Here is a 19,019-nt window from a genome sequence, read left to right on the forward strand (position 1 = left end):
AAAGACAACTCAATAACAAATATTGTGTAGCAAAATATGTCACACGTATACAAAGTTACAAACGTTTTTCGAAGCACACAAAGACAACTCAATGAATGCCGCGTGGCAAAATATGGCACACGTACAAAGATGGCTATGAACATTTTTCGAAGCACAGGAATACAAATCAATAAAGAATACTGCGTGGACAAGTATGTCACGCTTACAAGGCCCCAAACATTTTTTTTTTCAAAATGGAAAGAGACAAGCCAATAACTACGTCGTCTATGTCCTTCACGCATTCCATTTTTCCGAAGGTCATATACAGTCTCACCGCAGCCTACATTCCTCTTAATTGCGGTTCTGCGCGAATGGCGCGCCCATTGTGTTTCAAGCAGGTTATCTATCTTATCAGTAATGAGCGACACGAAATGTCAAGCGGCACGATTCGCATGCCCACATCGTTATCGCTATTGCAAACACCAATATCTATAGTTATCGCATTGAAAATAACGCCATAAAGTACCGGACACTTTCGTCTCTGAATTGCACGCGGTAGGCGCCTGTATCGTATCGACAGCGTTTCCTGCCGTCACTGTTATCAATACTGAACAAAAAAAAATGGCAGCATATCCACAAAGTGAATGATGGGGAGTGGGGAGAAGCATTCGTCCGTCCATTCGTTCTTGCTTCCGTCCGTTCCTGCGTACGTCTGTGTAACCGTCCATGCGTCCATCCACCCATCCCTGCGTGCGTCTGTTCGTGCGTTCGTCCATGCATCCGCGCCTGCGTCCGTTCATGCGTCCATCCATGCATCTGTCTGTGTGTCCGTTCGTCCATCTATTCAGCACTCCAAGTACCACCATCTTGCATCTTTTCATGATATATTCTCCATATAGCAGCACCGTCATCCAGCGGACATTTCAAGGACTAAACGGGAGGTGGCACACGCACACTTTCTTACGGCTTGCGCTTCGTGTCTACTTCCCACCTTTAACCACCTCGAATTTATTCATGGTATATACTAGTACGCTGTATTCATGGCCCTGCGGCTCAACGCTCGCTAAACCTTTCTAAAATTAAGGAGGTTACACCCAGCCAGTATAACGCAGCAACCCTTTCTTGTCCGATAGTGCTCAATGTACATGCCAATGGCTGCTAAGGGGGATCGCACCGTGCGCGTTGACTAAAAGCCGAATGATCCTGTCTCTCACTCCCCATTAGCAGCCATTGGCATCTACATTGAGCACTATTTTTTATTGTTAAACAACGCAGAGAAGAAATTTCTCACCGGCACCACCTTGGAGGTTAAATGTTATACCTATTTCGTGTATGTGCCACTGGTGGTTACGTACTACGATGGACGCACAAGCCACGCCATAAGGAGCTTCGCCCCTAAAAGGGACGGTTTCATTATCGAAACTGCTAACTCTGCTAGCACTAATAAATGCTTTAAAACAGAACGTCTGCGACACCACACTATAACGCGAAATCGCTAGCTGAGATGCATATTTCTGTTATCGCTTGTGCCTCCTCGTGAAGCATGCTGTGGGATGGTTAATTAGGAACAGTCCAGTGCCCGGAACATGGATTCAGTCGCGACGGATCAGTGGTCGACGGTGTTTCGCTGCGTCTGGAGGTCACGGGTTCGATACCGGCCGCGGCTGATCGACACCTTTCGATGGAGGCGAAATGCTATAGCGGCCGGTGTACTGGGGGAAGTCGGTACGCGCTAAGCAAACACCGGTGGTCCAAATTTCCAAAGCCTTCGACAACGGCGTCTCTCATAATCATGTCGCGGTTCTCGCGCGTAAACTCTGGATGTTACTCAAGCGGCCCTCGAGTAAGGAAGCGGGCTAGGCGAGCAGGAGGACGAGCAAGACAAAACTCAAAAATCTAATCCGTCGGCTCGGCGATCAAGCATTGCGTCCATTTGTATCCGTACACCAAAAAAAAAAAAAAAAACGAGCACACTGCGCGCTCTAAATAAAATCTAGCCACCGTAACCAACTAGCACCTGACAGAGAAAGCCGCTTTGTTATAACCGAAAATTCGTTGTAGACGTACATTCGCGACGCTGCGCAAACGGCTGTGCCATTTTTTAATTACGTCTCCACAACCGAAAATTCGATGTGTCCGCATTCATTATTATCAGACAAGATTACCATCCGAGGTTTCACGTGCCGCAACCAGGAAACGTTCACGATGGACGCCGTATATAAGTGGAGGGCTCCGGAAATTTCGACCTTCCGGAGTTTTTTTTTTTTTTTTTTTTTTTGTACGTGCGCCGACATAGCCCTGCAGTATACACGGGTTTCTAGCGTTTCGCTTCCACTGAAATGGGACCGCCGCGTCCAGCATCGAAACCGCGACCTTCGGGTGAGGAAGCTGAGCACCACAAATACAAGTCCACCACAGCGGACGCTTCAGTGTATCGAGATTAGACGCGTGTAATCATGCCAAATGACTACAGGGTACTAACTGGAGCGATTTTTACCCGTTAACGCAATCAAGAGTGATTGATGTCATGCAAGAGTGCCTCACAAAGCACAACCTTTCGCCAGTAATTTGCATATAGCGTTAGGTTCAGGGCGCAGGTGACCTTTTAAAATGTTTCACTAGTTGAAGCCGATGTAAGCATGGACAAATTATTTTCCGATGGAATTCATGATACAAGGCTTCGCTGTTAAAATTAAAAAAAAACACACAAAAAACGTCGAGGACGAGGCCACGTGTGCAACCTTAACACGCGTATGTAGGGAAACATTAAGTAAAAAAAAAAAACACCGCAGCTGGATATATATATGCATGCCGCACTTCCCATAGCCCAGAACTCAATCAAAGCACACATAAGCTGTAATGAGTATGCATTATATTTTGTTTTGTGCAATTTTTTTCTGGAACGTCACGAAAACATGAAGCCGAATACCAGTTGCGTAAAATAAAAAAATAAAAACTCAGTTTTTTGCCCCCTTACACGCTGGTGAACAGCTGCGCGTTCACACGTGCATACTGTGCCGCTCGCGTTAAGGAAGTGACAAAAAACACATCGACATTTTTCGCCTTTGCTTTTTTAACTTTTTTTCCCCGAAAGAACAAAATTAGGAGACACGCGGCGACAAAGCGAGCGCGACAATTGTACTCTGAATTATTCAGTTTTTTTTTCTGCGTTTTAGTTACCACTGACTCGGTCCACATTACATTGCAATACTTGCACGTGTTCTTATGGAATACGTACTACATTGCTACGCTCGTTTCTCGCTTCGTTTTGCCGTACTCGGGTAACGGTTAATTAGGAACAGTCCATTTATTGATATGTGGGGTTTAACGTCCCAAAACCACCATATGATTATGAGAGACGCCGTAGTGGAGGGCTCCGCAAATTTCCACCACCTGGGGTTCTTTAACGTGCACCCAAATCTGAGCACACGGACCTACAACATTTCCGCCTCCATCGGAAATGCAGCCGCCGCAGCCGGGATTCGAACCCGCGACCTGCGGGTCAGCAGCCGAGTACCTTAGCCACTAGACCACCGCGGCGGGGCTCGCATCTCTCGGTTAAAGACCACGCTACAACGACCAGGAAGCTTCGAGATTAGCTGCGATCGTTTTCTTAAGATCACGCACGGGCCACGAATGGCAAAGTTTAATCGAGAGCTTACGCCACCACGAGCGATAAGGGTGGAAGGTTCGATGGCTATAGTGTAGCGGACATACGCTTGCACGAAAAAAAACAGGCAATGAAAAGGCGTCGAACTATTAGCAAATGGTCCCTACTTAACTTTATTTTGATTTTGGGAAGCCTATAAAACCGAGTTATTTCTCTTGCCACACCCACTGCTCTTGAGTTAGAAGACTGAATGACACATTGGTTGATCAATCGACAGACAGACTGGTGGAGGTATCATCGGACGGTTTTTCATTACGCTGTACAGCATGACGCTATAGTAAACCATGGCTCAAAACTTGTCACTTTAGCACATCATACAAGCCTCAACGTTGGATTGTTTTGGCTAATAGTATACTTCGCTGACTTGGACGCATTATGACCCTCTTTCAGGATTGACAGCATTACCAAATAAATAAATAAGTAAATAAATAAATAAATAAATAAATAAATAAATAAATAAATAAATAAATAAATAAATAAATAAATAAATAAATAAATTACAGTCATTTCGATTTAGAGGCCGACTCCGGCGATATTTTTACCATGTCAGGGTAATGACGCTTTTACGTTCCCGAGACAATTTTGTCACTCGCCCAATGGCTGAAAAGCTCAACAACTTCGAAAATAATTTTAAATTAGCAAACAAACAAAAAAAAACCACAATATCAAAATCGAAACCCAACCGAGAGCACTTCTACGTATGACGTAACACTTTGCCATAACCTGCCTAGTAGTACATAACGCCACCAGATGGCACTACCTGTCCAGGCAGTCAAAGTTCGTGCCTGCGGCAATCGGCTGAAACGCTTACACGCTGTTATGGTGAGTACACGACGACTCGTGTGCGGCCCACAACGCAACGCCACTTGCCAACCATCGCACGTCCACAAACACTGAAAAGGAAATCGCACACTCAAACCAAGGAAGCGCCGGAGAAAGCCACACAATCCATACCAGAGAGAAGCAGACGCTGAAGTTGCACATCAGTTGCGTCACTTCCACTTTGCAAAAACCAACGTCACACACACACACAATGTGGCCAATAATTCTGGCAAGCGAGGTGAGCGTTTCGAGGCAAGCTATAAAATTCACATGAAAAGAATTTGCGAAACTCTCAAGCCTGCGATTCGGCACGAATGACGCAAACTTGCAAATGAATGTACGCAGTGAATTTCATCGAGATCCATTGACCTCAAAAAATCGCCTGAGTTTGCCTTTAATGTAGATATTTATATTTTACATCATTTTGTCATTCTATGACGTGCTTTCATACGTTGATACACACCTTCGAAAGTGTTATAACATAATAATAATAATAATAATAATAATAATAATAATAATAATAATAATAATAATAATAATAATAATAATAATAATAATAATAATGAAATTAATAATAATAATTCACAGCCCCATATGCAGTTGTCACACGCAGGCGCTTGCTAGTGCACCTACACTTAAACTGTCACGAGGTGCTTATCAGGTGGTACGCTATCTTCGAACAAAAAAATGATAAAGGGGGAGGCGTACTCCAGCGGGCTTAATGAAAGCTTTTTTTTTTTTTCGCTGCGCTGTCACCACTGACGCCTGTACGCGTTCGAAATGCCACAGATAACATTGTGAAAAAAAAATACACTTGTTAGCAGTGCAACGGACAAATAAAACTTCTACGAGTTGTTTCTTTCCTAATCTTCGCATTAAAGTTCACGGCAATGTCGCAAGTTAATTCTATATAAACCTGACTACCGACAACTTGCTATACAATAAAGTGTGAGCGCGTGCACACAGGAGCATATCCTCTTGTAGCTGTACAGACTTAGCATCCCCCCCCCCCTTTTTTTTTTTTTAATAGAGGAGGTGCTGTTCAGACGTATCGGCCCACGTATATAAGCGCGTTCAGAAGACACTTCCCCCGCAGCCTGTGGCCACTGTGGCAAAGAAGAAACGATCCAACATATTCTTTGTGACTGCCTATAGAGTATAGTAAACAACGACTATGCCTTCGCAAGGAACTCAGCAAATTAGACAATCAACCTCTATCGGAGCAAGGAATTCTACAATATCGACAAGATGCAACTTCACAGAAGAAGGCCCCTGAAAGCGCTACTACACATTTTGCGATCGACCGGCCTTACTGAACGGTTGTAGCTAGGACGCCCTTCTTGTGTGTGTTTTCGTTTTCGCACGAGTGCGCGTGCGTTTTTTTTTTTCCTCTAACCCCTCTTTCTTGCCCCTACTTCCCCACCCCCAGAGCCGGGTAGCAAACCAGATGCCAATATCTGGTTAACCTCCCGGCCTTTCCTTTCCTCTCTCTCTCTCTCTCTTCCATCGTTTTCGAAAACGGTGCGCGACCTGGTTAGGGTGGCTAGAATGGCCCATTCTAGCCACCCTAACCCGGCGGTCCAAGAGGTTATGTTGCGTGACTGGTGACTCGAAGGTCGCGGGACCGAATCCCAGCCGTGGTGGCGGCAGCGTTTTCGTTAAAGGCGGAAATGCTTGAAGCCCGTGTACCGATAGCTTTAGGCACACGTTAAGAAAACACAAGGTGTTCAAAATTTCTGGGGCGTCTCAGAGTCAGAATTTTATTACTGAGGTATCTTATAGCGGTCTTTGTGACGTAATATCATGCATAAATTAATAATGCTCCATCAAAAAATTAATATAAGGCGAGTAAGTGAGTTCAAACGCTTCGCATATATCAACAACGCGGTGCACAGTTTCTTCGAGAATTGATTTCGTGCCATTCCAGCGCGTTAATATAGCTCATCGCGTCTTTTACAACCCCAACGGGATTCTGCCCCTTCATTTTACACATTATTTGCACTGAAAATCGCAATTGAAGTAACTAAATCTCTGCAACACTATTTTTTTTTTAATGCCAAAGCTTTACAAGCAGCACTTGCGGAAAGTGACCATGGACGTCAACACGAATGATGAAAAAAAAAAAAAGTGACTCGATGACGTCACCCCAACACATTATGACGTTACTCAATATTTAGGGTTCAAAGTTTTCTCAACCGTGTACAGTTCTCACGTATTAAAACGCGACAATCAGGTATACAACGACCGATATCCTGTCCACTTCGTCTCATGTCTCCTATCTAACCTCTTACTTTGCACACTCTAAGCCGAAATTTGGCAAAGTTGGACTAACTGCAGTCGTTAAACCAACTGACGAACGGTTCATCCAACAGGGACGAAATGCGTGGCAGTGCATGCAATGCGCAAACGCCCGGCAATGAAGGGGGACCAACGGGGAGGGCAACTGCGCCGCGATCGCCTCCTGTCGATGCGTATAGCGCTGTGCTTAAATCATGCAAAACCAAATAGCTCGATACCTCGCTTTAATTTCTTGCTTACGTGAGTTCCATAGAGTTATGAGAAAGGCACCAAAACGCGTAAACTGGAAGTGGACCGCAAAATAATGAAGCGGCAACGAACCCCCCATAAAAAAAAAAAAGACAGCAACCTGCGAAGCGAAGCCGGTTCATCGTCGAGCTAACGAGCTGTCGCGAAAGTCGCCCCCTTTATATATGTTTTTCGAAGCGAACCTCGCATAGCTCGTTCATTGAAACGACCGTCACGAGACTAGAGGGCTTTCGTTGATCGCCTGACCTACAAAAGGAAACGAACGCCAGCGGCCTTCTCGGTTCGCGGAGTGAGAGAGAGAGTGTACGTACGTATACGGTATAATTGCCGATTCCGCTGGGAACTTTCTCCGTCCTGCCGAAAAAAATACACCCCCTTCTGTTCCCGCAATTGCAAAAAGTATATATATATATATATATATATATTCGACTTTCTGGTCCTTCTGACGAAGGATTGTGGCACGCGCCCAAAACGTAAACAAGTAAAAAATAGTAATGATCGATTTACGTAATTGATATCCTTCATTTCGTGACTATATATGCAAGGGACCCGCAGAACTTCCTTTTCAGTATTTATATATATAAATATCACGAAGTTCGTTGGAGGTGGACCAAAGTTTTGTCAGTGATATGTATAACGAAGAATGTTGAGGGTCCGGCAGAGCACTGCGTTGAACTACGCGTCTTATAGTTCAGATTAGCACCTGCTCAGACTCATATCGACTATTTTACGCGTAGCTTTGATAGCCGCCATACTCGGCTGTAAACCTTACCCCCGTATTCTAGAACATCCCTCCACTCAATGCATCACCTCCACGTGAGAAGGCCGATGGGAGCGCCGTCCCTGGCAGGGGGAAAGTCACTGCATATCAGCGACAATCTGCTGCGACTCTCGAGTAGCGCAGCGTCACTTTCAGCCGAGCAGTGGCGCAGTGCTCAAACTCTGTCACGTAAAGGGTGAAAGTCGAGTCGAAGAGCGTTTGTGAATACGGGGGTTGGTCTTTAGTACCTAAGAACTGAACAGCGTTACGGTATAGACGTACATGCACGAAAACGGTGTTACACTGTGTTGGTGCGTACGATGTTTTTTGGCCTGACTAATATGCGTCGCAATATACAAAAACAAAAAAAAGATCAACTTAACGGGCCAAGACGGCGGCGCCCAGATGAGTAACGGAAAATAGTCTACACTCGCGAGAGTTACCCCACGAGTTACACCAAGCCGAACGCAAGTCGAGTTACACAGCTCAGGTGTTTCTCACGCGGGTCGTTCAGCGGCTCACGGAGGGTGAAAGTTGTTTTCCACACGCAGCCATGTCCTACTTTCTGCAGTTGACGACACCGCTTGGGACTAACACACGTGCAACTATAGCTCGAATCTGTCCGCTTTGAACGAGCAACGCTTCGCTGTAACCATTCGTTCCAGTCGTGTAATGAATTTGCGAAGGTTACAAGACGACGCTTCGTTTCTCGCGTTGTATAGGCTGCCCGCGCGTACACAAGAGGGCGCCACACACAACGGTGCAGGGCAAAATAGACTTTAAGCGGGTAGACTTAACTAGAACGAGGTTATCCTGATTGGTGGCTAAAGCCAAGGCACGAATGAAAATTAAAACCCTTCACTGCAAAATACGAATCCTCAACCTCACTATTTAAAGGAAAAAAAAAAGATAAATCTAATGGTTAGTTCACTAAGTATTACGGCTAGGTGGCGTTAGCCGCCGCCCGATCTAAAGGGTACAGCCACATCCATCCATGCATCCATCCAGTACAGTTAGTGTATATGCTACCTTACAGCTACCGAAAAGTAGCCTTTCTGAAACGAGCGAAGTTTCCTTTGCTATACTCCGATCCGGCTAAACTGCGGTGGTTAAGCGGTAGAGGGAGGCACTGGGTTTGATTGCCAGTGTCGCCAAAACCAAACCTATCCCTGTATTTTTTTTTTTACGGGCCACGCCTAAAAGGCCAAGTTGTGAGGCAACGCAAGCTTCCCGAAAAAGTCCTGCAAAACAATGTTTACGAAGAGCATGAGAAAGATGGATACTGAAAAAAAAAACAAAAAAAAAAGACCGCGGAGCTTCACGAAAGTACGGAGAAAACGAACTTCAGAGGAAGTATCTGCATGGCAAGAGAAAAGTGTGCACGGGTTTTTTTTCAATACTTGATTCCGCAAGCCGGCGGCGCAGCCTGAGGGAGATTATATATATATATATATATATATATATATATATATATATATATATATATATATCGTACATTACATTTGCACAAAAGCTGCGAGTGACGCACGTACACCAACTTCAATAAAAAATACTGCTGTATTGAAATGCGAGGACATTAACCCATGCGAGACAACTTCAACGGCTGCAGGGGATGTGGAATTCCAAAGCGGTTGAACCGAGGTTCACGGTACAATCTTTGTTAAGCGGAACCAGGCAGGACCAATAAAACATGTGCCGTTTACATTTGTCGGCACATTCACTCGCACGATTCGGCCGTCTGTCTGAGTCGGTCCTTGCGAGTAATATTTATGCGAATCTCGAGTCCCGAAAAAAAAAAAACCCTACATAGTACGTTACAACTTAAGAATGCGTGCTCCGCCCCTAGTTCTGCAGCATACGTATCGTTCATTCGTGCAACAGAGGAATAATTGGCGATCTATGTTCTAATTATAAGCACAAATTCACTGGTAATGCAAATACTGCGCATATTACAGATTAAAAGTTCATCATTTCTTGTTAATATATTCCGTTGCGCAGAACAGTGAAGTCAGAATGTTTCATGAAGTATTGCCAAGAAGTAGAATTTTTCGACCAAAAACTAGCGAAATGAACATGAGCCTGTGTGCGGCCAAGCGATATGACCGAAATGTGTGAAATCCATTTGACGTCACGTAATTAGCCGACTACCATTAGCCGAGATAATTACGCAAATTCTGCCTGGGTGGGACGGTGATCGCTGTGGGCGGAGCCTACACCTATTCTTGGGCTGTAACCGACTATAAATTCAAAACATATTTCTTGAATGAGTCTGAGTGAGCTTCCGGGTGCCCTATATTTTGACACGACATCCATTTACTGCGAAACGAACGGATGCGCGCAGAAAGTCAATGATAATAGAAACAGTCGCTCCACTTACGAAGCGACCGAGAATCTCAGAACAACACAGAGCCGAGCTAGTTATAAAGCATTCATTCCAAGAAGTCACGGCGTGCAAACACCGACACACGAGAGAAGTCGAGGCGCCACAAAGGCAGACTGTCAACTGATGCGGCGCACTACGGCGGAAAAGAAAGACGATGAAATAATGGACTTCTCTTAATATCCGGCCGATAGAAGGCCCGGGCCTGGGACCTCCTAGACGGCCGCTTGGAGCTGTTGCTCCTGCGGCTCCACAGCTCGCTGGACGGGCCCGATTTGGTGCGCGAGTTCCGAACTGAGCAGCACGGCCGACAACCACGATTGCAGATCTACCGGGGAAACCTTAACTTGATCTTGACACAATGGACATCCCGACAACATGTGGCGAAGGGTGGCTCTAGCCGAATCGTATGGCTTGCATGTATCGCACGCGTGTATCTCAGCATAGAAAGTTTTTAAATGCACGCGTGATTCGGATACACTCAGACCTCATTATAACAAAATTGCACCTTAAACGAAAATGAGTTCGTTATATCCGAAAATTTGTTATAAATGTTTATTGCTAACACCATATCGCATCACCATTTTTTTCACTTCGTTGTAGCCGATATTTCGTAATATCCGAGTTCGTTACATCGAGGTTTTGAGTGTAGGTTTCTAGTTTGTAACTACCTCTAAGCAACTGAATCAGCTCTGTTGAGTTTAGTGTGTGGCGCTGGCAAAGTAGGCCTCCGCATTTGACAGAATTCGGTGACACCGCTACATGTTGTTCACTCAGTGTCCCTTCCTCCGTGTTCCCCTGACCCATAAAAGTCACTCCTTGCTCAGTTCGACGTGCAACACCTCGATATTTACAGTGTGCTATACCTCGTTGGTAGCACACTCGTTTTTCCCACCGCATTTCCTCACTACTTCTTCGGTCGCATTTTCCCCCATCAACTGCGCTGCCTCTCCCCCCTTTTTTTTATTGTGCTCAAAATACGTTCGCCAGCACAAACAGGAGGCTGCCCCTGAACCCGAGAACTAAACGACTTGATTAGCGTATTCGTAAGCATCCACCCAGTCGGTGATCGTGATCTCAAGAGCCGCATAGAACCCTTTCGAAAACAAAACAAAGAAACGTAGTACGCGCTTGTCTGCGATGCACGCTACTCTCCGAAGGTCGACTCGTCGAACGCGTAAACAGTGGCTGGAAAACCGGAGAGGATCCAAGCGGCGCTAATAAGCGTGCAATGCGAAACACGGTGATTGCGGAGGGAGAAGCCCCCCGCAGGTGTGTTGAAAACCATTGGTCGTACGTGAAGAAAAGTCGTGCCGCGCTCGTACAGTGGTCAAGATTGCGACCACGACGACGACAAGGGGCGTCCTTGGCGAATGAGTTCATGCGAGACTCCCCGGAGAGGAGGATAGTCGCGACGGGAGTTGCATGCATACACGGCGCACGGCGTACCTCATTGTTGTTGGTGGTGGTTCATGAGGAAAAGGAAGAAGGCACCTCATTGGGGGCGCGTCCACCCAACACCCTCTAGACTAGCTAAGGCCTCTCCGCTTCCTCCTCTCCTTGGCGCCTACGTCACCCACTGGTGTTGGTCAACCCCGCTGACTGACCGCCGCGAACCCTCACACACGCTGATGATAGTTATAGCGCGAGAACAGAACGACGACAAGGAGACAAGAAGGAACTAGCCCAAACTGCCACACCCCTCACACGCTGATTGATTGATTGATTGATTGATATGTGGAGTTTAACGTCCCAAAACCATCATATGATTATGAGAGACGCCGTAGTGGAGGGCTCCGGAAATTTTGACCACCTGGGGTTCTTTAACGTGCACCCAAATCTGAGCACACGGGCCTACAACGTTTCCGCCTCCATCGGAAATGCAGCCGCCGCAGCCGGGATTCGAACCCGCGACCTGCGGGTCAGCAGCCGAGTACCTTAGCCACCGCGGCGGGGCACCCCTCACACGCGTCCCGACGTACGATATTAAGCAATGAAAGTTTACCTTGCGCCGTCACGAGTTTTCTGTAATTTTTTTTTATTTTACTTGGCTGGCGATGCGGTAATGTGATTAAATTAGTTCGAGCGAGTAATTTTAAGAAACTTTCTCATCCATTACCAATTAATTTTGACAAATTTAAAGATGGCTTGAATCGATGTCACTGAAGCCGCCCAGTGACTGACACTCCCACGTTTAAATTCACATATATATCCAGTAAAGTGGCTGTGGGGGGATGGGCGCCGTAGTACCTCAGTGGTAGAGCATTGAAAGCGTTATTCGAAGGTCGCAGGTTCGGTTCCTGCTCACGGCAAGCTATCTTTTCACCCACTTTTCTTTCTTCGCATTTACACAATTCAGTCTAATAAATAACTTCGCCTATTCTTCTTGGCATGATTGTCTGTCAGATGTTATTAATATTTGCGTCAAAACACGGAAAAAAACGAGCCCTTACGTATACACTTCTTCCCATATATATATATATATATATATATATAGATGAAATAGATGATCAGAGTTTCTTCCGGCTACCGTAATAAAAGTTATAAACTTCGAGAATAGTGCAGTATAGGAAACAAAACAATAAAATATTTATTTAATCCTAACAGTTTCGGCTGGTGGACCAGCCTTCTTCGGAGGATGTAAATCCTCCGAAGAAGGCTGATCCTCCGAAGAAGGCTGGTCCACCAGCCGAAACTGTTAGGATTAAATAAATATTTTATTGTTTTGTTTCCTATACTGCACTATTCTCGAAGTTTATAACTATATATATATATATATATATATATATATATATATATATATAATCCCGCCCACGTACGTGTGTGATTAAGCAGGGTGCACTTATTGCTTTTTTTGTCTAGCATCGTTGACACTGCGAAGTTATTTAAAAAAACATTCACAGAGAAAATTCTCAGACTGCGCTGACGTGGGTTTCCGTATATGAGTGGCAACAACACTGTTCTATACAACTTGTGTATTTTCTAACACATCTCATTTTCCCGCTTTTCACCCGTTCGTTTCGGTCTACTTGTTGCTATCTCGCGCGTGTTAATATCTGTTACATAACACGACATTGCTTAATGTCTCGGTATACTAAACCATACGTTTCATTGATCTATGTCGCCTAAAAACTCTTGTTTGTTGGCTAAAGGCCAGCATGCTTATTGTGGAGACCACCTGCTTCATCTCTTACTTTTTTTTTTTTCTATTGCGGGGTACACCAGCATGCGGAAGTCACGATTGAAACAAAGTTCAGCTATTCAGCCGCTTTTAGAGCGAAAGCTGTTTTGAGATCACAACACGGGTCGCTGGCGCGGCGTGGTTGTCTGCCGCCGGTGTCCGTAACCACTACCGCGTCACAGCGAGAAAAAAAAAGTAAATAAGAAACACCAAGCACGCAATGGGATTCTAACCCGGGTTCCACGTGCCAGCTCAGTTTTCTACCACTGAGCTACGCCCCTGCTTGGACCTCCGTGGCAAACTGACCCTAGGCAAGCTTGACGTCTAGAAAGCAATCGCATCGAGGTGTGTAATAAAGCGTTGAGAACAACAAAGGACCAGCCAAACGCCACACAACGCGAATTGCATACAGAGTGGGTCATCGAATGGTACAACCCATCGCAATAGCGCTATGGCATGATTCTTCATTGTCGTCAGGCGCAGCATCAAAAATTTACACATGTTCCTTGCAAGTGCATAGAAGGTATCGCGCTTCATTGAAGAATGCCGACGGTGGCGTATAGTGAATGCCTGCATAAAAATTATGAATACTTATGGCACAGTGGGCACCCTGCAAGTGTGCTCGTGTAGCACTTGCCAAAATGGTGTCTGAAAAGGCTCTGAAAGACCGCTCTTTTAGTTATCACCGTGACTGTGCTGCGCGTATCGCGCAGGTCTGGCGTGTTTTTTGTTTGTTTGTTTAGAAATACACGGAATAAAGCGTTGAAGTGACAATACACACAATTAACGGCTTGCCCGTAGCGAGTGCAGTTGCCGCAGTAAATGTCATCCCACGGAAAAACTACCACACAACTCTCTTCCACGCGCGTTAATAGGCACACCGAACGAGATGCTCTGTCCTCAGCAAGTATATATAGGCCACCAATAACAGCTGATGCAGAAGTGCAATGTACGAACTGTTACAGTGCCTAGAATGCACAGTGTGTTTTGCAGTACTACGATTATCTGTTCGCGTGGTTCTTCCTTGGCGGGGAAGGTGAGGGGCTACGGTTGACATCCATGCACTGTCTGAACCCTTCCCATAGGGGTCGTTGCGATCACAACGCGGCTCAAAGACGCGCTATTAAGTGAGATAAGTGGAGGGGGGGGGGGGGCGATAACTGAATTTCCCATGTTCAACGATTGAACGCACATGATACGAGGTCAATGCCGACGACGCGTTCGACCTATAGGCGTGTCTAACCCTGTACAACAGTGAAAAGTCGGGCATGTCACAAATGGGTACGGAATCGTTCGTCCAGTAGCATCGCTAAGCACGCGCCAAGACGTTTACAGTGGGCATCGAAAGTTTAAACACCACAATAGGTCGAGATAAAAAGAAAAGCGTGAACTTTGCGGGAGTTAGAGACTTTATTCGGTCGAAACGCGCAGTACGCCATTGTTAGCGCGATGACGAACGAGTCGGAAGTTCAAGTCCGAGTCTGCCCAAGCAGCCCACCTGCCAAATCGGCGGAAATTGCGTGTCTGTGTGTGTGTTTCTGTCGCGGTCTCTAAATTTGACGCCGACCGAACGTCGTACACTTGAACGCAGGAAAAGAAGAAAAAAAAAAGCAGCACTGCTCTTGTTCGGGCTAGTTGGCGCATTCTTGAGCCCACAATGCAGAGCTGCGCCAACAAAACGCGAAGAAAAGCAAGCACACGGAACTGGGGCACAGTTCCAAGAGTGATTCGGAAATCCAGCGCAGACTGAAATAAATACGTACAATGTCCACTAGTGTCTACAAAACGAAAAAAAAAACGATAAGGAATGTAATAGTTTACATGAATTGTCAGAGAGACAGCCACGGTATGAAATGTATCTTCCGTAGCACACCAACGATATGACAAACATGAAGCGTCCTGTGTATAGGCCGTGTTTTTTTTTGTTTTTTACGCAGCCCTGCATTGTGTGTTCATAACCGAAACAATTGTAGACAAATGCCAAGCGTTATCGATTGTGAACTGTCCGACCCTATTGGGAACGTCGACAACGTTTTCGAAGAATCGAGGCGCAGGTATTTATCACAGTGAAACAACAACAACAAAAAAAGAAAATAGAACGCATTTCCGATAACCTGTCCCCCATCTCCGGGCGACCAAATATCGCGCACCTTAGAAACAAGCAGCCGTAGAAAAGCACACGATGCGACCGCAGATCGCATTTCGCGTCAGAGCAACCAGATAAGATCGAGCGAAAAAAGTGCGAAGGCTTTTCCGTAAACGAAATGTTGTGCGCGTGTTTCTTTTTTTGTTGTTGTTGGTGTGTGACAGCACGAGGCTGGCGTTGACGTACGGAGGTTACAAGATACAGCCGCGCCTTCGGGTTCCGCTTTATTTGAAACGGGAACATTCTACACGTTTCAAAGAATGAAATGCCACTTTTCTTCTCACTATCGAACGGTAGACTACGACATCGGTGAAAAGGAAAAAAACGGGCACAGCGAACGGAAGAAATGCCGTTCCTCCTTATCCAGGAAATTAACTGCCCCGGAATAGTAACGCGCTGGAAGTCCTCATCTGTAGAACAGCCGCGTCAGCCCGTACATTGCCACCTACGGGTCCGTTTGCGTAGTCACTAAAAAAAAAAAATCGAAAAACAAACGGATGAACAGAACCTCAAAGCACGCGCTAAAGTAATCGTGCCGCATACAAAGCTAGCAGACAGCTCGTCTGCCAACTTTTGGAACGAAAGTCCGCATACGAAACTGACCCAATTTCATTTGCTGAGCGAGCGGTCTAAATCGCAAGGTTCGTCGATCGAACGCTTTTGAAACTCGCTCGTTCGACGAAAAGATAAGTGGAAACAACATAAAATGGCCCCTCCATAGAACGATGCTAGTGACAGTCCACTCAAATGAACACAAAATAAAACTCTTTGCATCCTTGTTCCTGTATGACGTCTTGGAGTAATAGTTGGAAAGTCCGCATACGAAATTAACCCAATCCTGTTTGCAGAGCTAGCAGCCGCATCCGGAGACACGACGATCGAACGCTTAGAAACTCGCTCGTTTGATGAAGCGACAAAGCGTGTTGCGGGATGAAAAAAAAAAAAAAACAAAGAATATCAAGTGGGCTGAGCAGTGCGAGCGAGACTTGTTTTCAATTAATTATGCAAACGAAAACACTCACCAACGCCTCGCTCGAGCTTGACGCCTCGTAGTAGCCAAAGGAATGCCGACTGCCATACGCGGGACACTGCTAGGTTCGCCTCGTACTCGCCACTCTGATCCACCGAAAACACGTATGTCCTTTTCTGGCGTCGCTGGCACAGGTTGTTCTTCTTCTTCGGCACCAAGTGGTAGGCGTAGACGCAAAAGTACGACACGCTCTTCTTCAAACCCGTCGCGTTTTCGGCTACGCGCATCACATGACAGCCGATTACGTCTTCGAGCTTCACCTCGGTGCGCGCACGGTACGAGTCCAACCCCTTGCCCTTCACGCACGGCTCGAACACAAGCGAGTTCTCGTACAGCGTCACGTCGTAGTCGTCCTCGGTGTTCGGATAGAGACGGAACTTGTCCCTCAGCACGCACTGCATCGTTTTGGCTTTTGTTGCCGGCAGCAACACCTATTCACCTGCGTGGCGGAGCACTTGGAGGTGCTGTGTCCGTCTTGGCAGACGACACCGGTCAGGCAGACGACATGACTGAAAGCAACAGCGGACGCCTTCGAGGCAACAACGCAGCGCCGGTAGACGACTGAATGTGTCCGTCGCGCGTGTAGGAAACGAAAACGGCCTGCATGCACGCAGCTGACACTCGGCACGAGAAACTGAGCGACGAAAACAACGCAAAGAAAAACCAGCGCAAGGCCTGCTTGCTTGATGATGATGGCAATTATTCGTAGATACGTGGACAGATATACGCAAAACACAACCTTGAGGTAAGTGCACGCTTTTGTTGTCTAGCGACGTTTTTGTGAACTACCTAACTGAAAATTATTGTTTGAATCATTTTGGTGACAACCGCTGAACTTTTTAATGATGGTTGACAAAAAAAATTTATTGATCACATTTTTTTTAGTTTTGTATAAAAAGTGCCAACCTTAAAGGCTCTGCTTGCAACGTGGTCAAAAAGTGCGTTATAAGTAATGTGCTAATAAAATTTAAACTATTAAGTTAGGTTTATATAATTGTTTGAATGGTTTAAAAGTATATATTTTTGTAAACATACTTAAATGTGTTATATAATGACGTCACGGCCGCCATAACTAATAACAGTTGAGTGTGTTCGATAAGTTTGAATCACTTGCACCCCCTGCACTAGTTCATGGTGCACAACACTGCTGTATTCGAATGCAGCACAGTGCAAGAGTGGTACTGCCGTGGTGCAGAGGACAGGTCCATTGCATTGGACCACCCTGCACTTCCAGAACTGGTTCACGGTGGTGCCGTCTGGGTGTTGCCTTTGGGCAGGTAGAGTGTACTAGAACTGGCTATTCTAGTACACTGTAGTGCTGGTGCCGTTTTAGCAAGTGCAGCAGCAACGAGACGTGGAGAGTGCAGATGTGCAAGTCCTATGCTATTCGTCGGCTGTCTCGCGAGTTGTGGAGGACGCGATTCGTGAAATACAGCATCGTTTAGGTTGCTTGGCATGTGTCTACCGGGAAATGTTCACTGGCGTACTTGTTCGACTCCATTCAAACAGACACGAATGCAATAGGCTGCGTCGTCTGCTGCACCTGCAGCTATCTTCTGCGGCACGGGCTCAGCACTACTTCACGAGCAGGTGCAGGGAATTCGTGAACTAGCCGTGCACGACAGCTGCATTTTTTCGAAACGAATTCTGCGGTGCCGCTGCCGTCATATTGAACTCGTGAAACGAATGCCAAAGTGCAGCGCCTCCATGAACCGGTTCACAAAGTGCAGGTGAAACGAATGCACCTAATTTCTGAACCTGCTCTGCAGAAGGTGCCTTCGCGGTGCAGCGCAGGAGCAGACGACACGTTTCGCTGGCGCCTGGTTGAACATGGCGTTGGTCTTGGATGTATATTTACGATGTCCAACACCAATTATAACGGTGTGACAATAGAGAAAGTTGGGCTAGTTGGTGGTTCATACTTGGGAAGTAAAAACAGCGCAAAAATATAAACAAGGACAGAAGACATCGCGTTGTCGTCTGTTCCTTTGTCCTTGTCTATATTTTTGCGCTGTTTTTACTTACCAAGTATAACGGTGTGATAGTGGCAGAGGCAGGGCTCACGCAACGGCTGGTGAGGAAATTTTTTTTCGGCTGAATGCGGGCGTAAGAGAAACGAGCTCAATAAAACTTGTTGTTGGGCTAGTTAATTATTCATCATACTGCAAGATAATTAATGCTCCAATGACTTCCGCTCTCATCCACCCGAGTAAACACACACGATACTCGTGTGTGTTACTTTGGTGCATGAGTGAGTATTTGCGGGAGTCGAGGCTGTGCTAATTACCTTGCAGTATGAAATGGGCAACGAGGCCTTGCGAGCAGAGCAGACGACAGGCGATGCACCAGCGCCTTGGGTTCAAAAGAGAGAAAAAAAAAAAACACCACCTGCACGGCGTTTGCACTTCAGTAGCACAAACGTTTGCACCACTGATTTTGCGTACCACGACACAATCGAACGCACCTTGAAACCAAAAACGGTTGTGTCAAGCCGAAGCCATTCC

The 19,019-nt window shown here is 46.1% G+C and overlaps 1 protein-coding gene across 1 annotated transcript in view; it reads right to left on the reverse strand.

The window, feature by feature from the left end:
• LOC119180361 (sphingosine kinase 1) overlaps window positions 1–17,148 on the reverse strand; it is an 86,425-nt gene extending 69,277 nt beyond the window's left edge. The window contains exon 1 of the mRNA XM_037431550.2: window positions 16,508–17,148. Within this exon, the coding sequence (XP_037287447.1) occupies window positions 16,508–16,916 (409 nt within the window). The 5' untranslated portion in view covers window positions 16,917–17,148. The remainder of the gene's footprint in view (window positions 1–16,507) is intronic.
• Window positions 17,149–19,019: the final 1,871 nt, after the last annotated feature.

Source organism: Rhipicephalus microplus, chromosome 7 (assembly GCF_043290135.1).
Source record: "Rhipicephalus microplus isolate Deutch F79 chromosome 7, USDA_Rmic, whole genome shotgun sequence".
Taxonomy (NCBI): domain Eukaryota; kingdom Metazoa; phylum Arthropoda; class Arachnida; order Ixodida; family Ixodidae; genus Rhipicephalus; species Rhipicephalus microplus.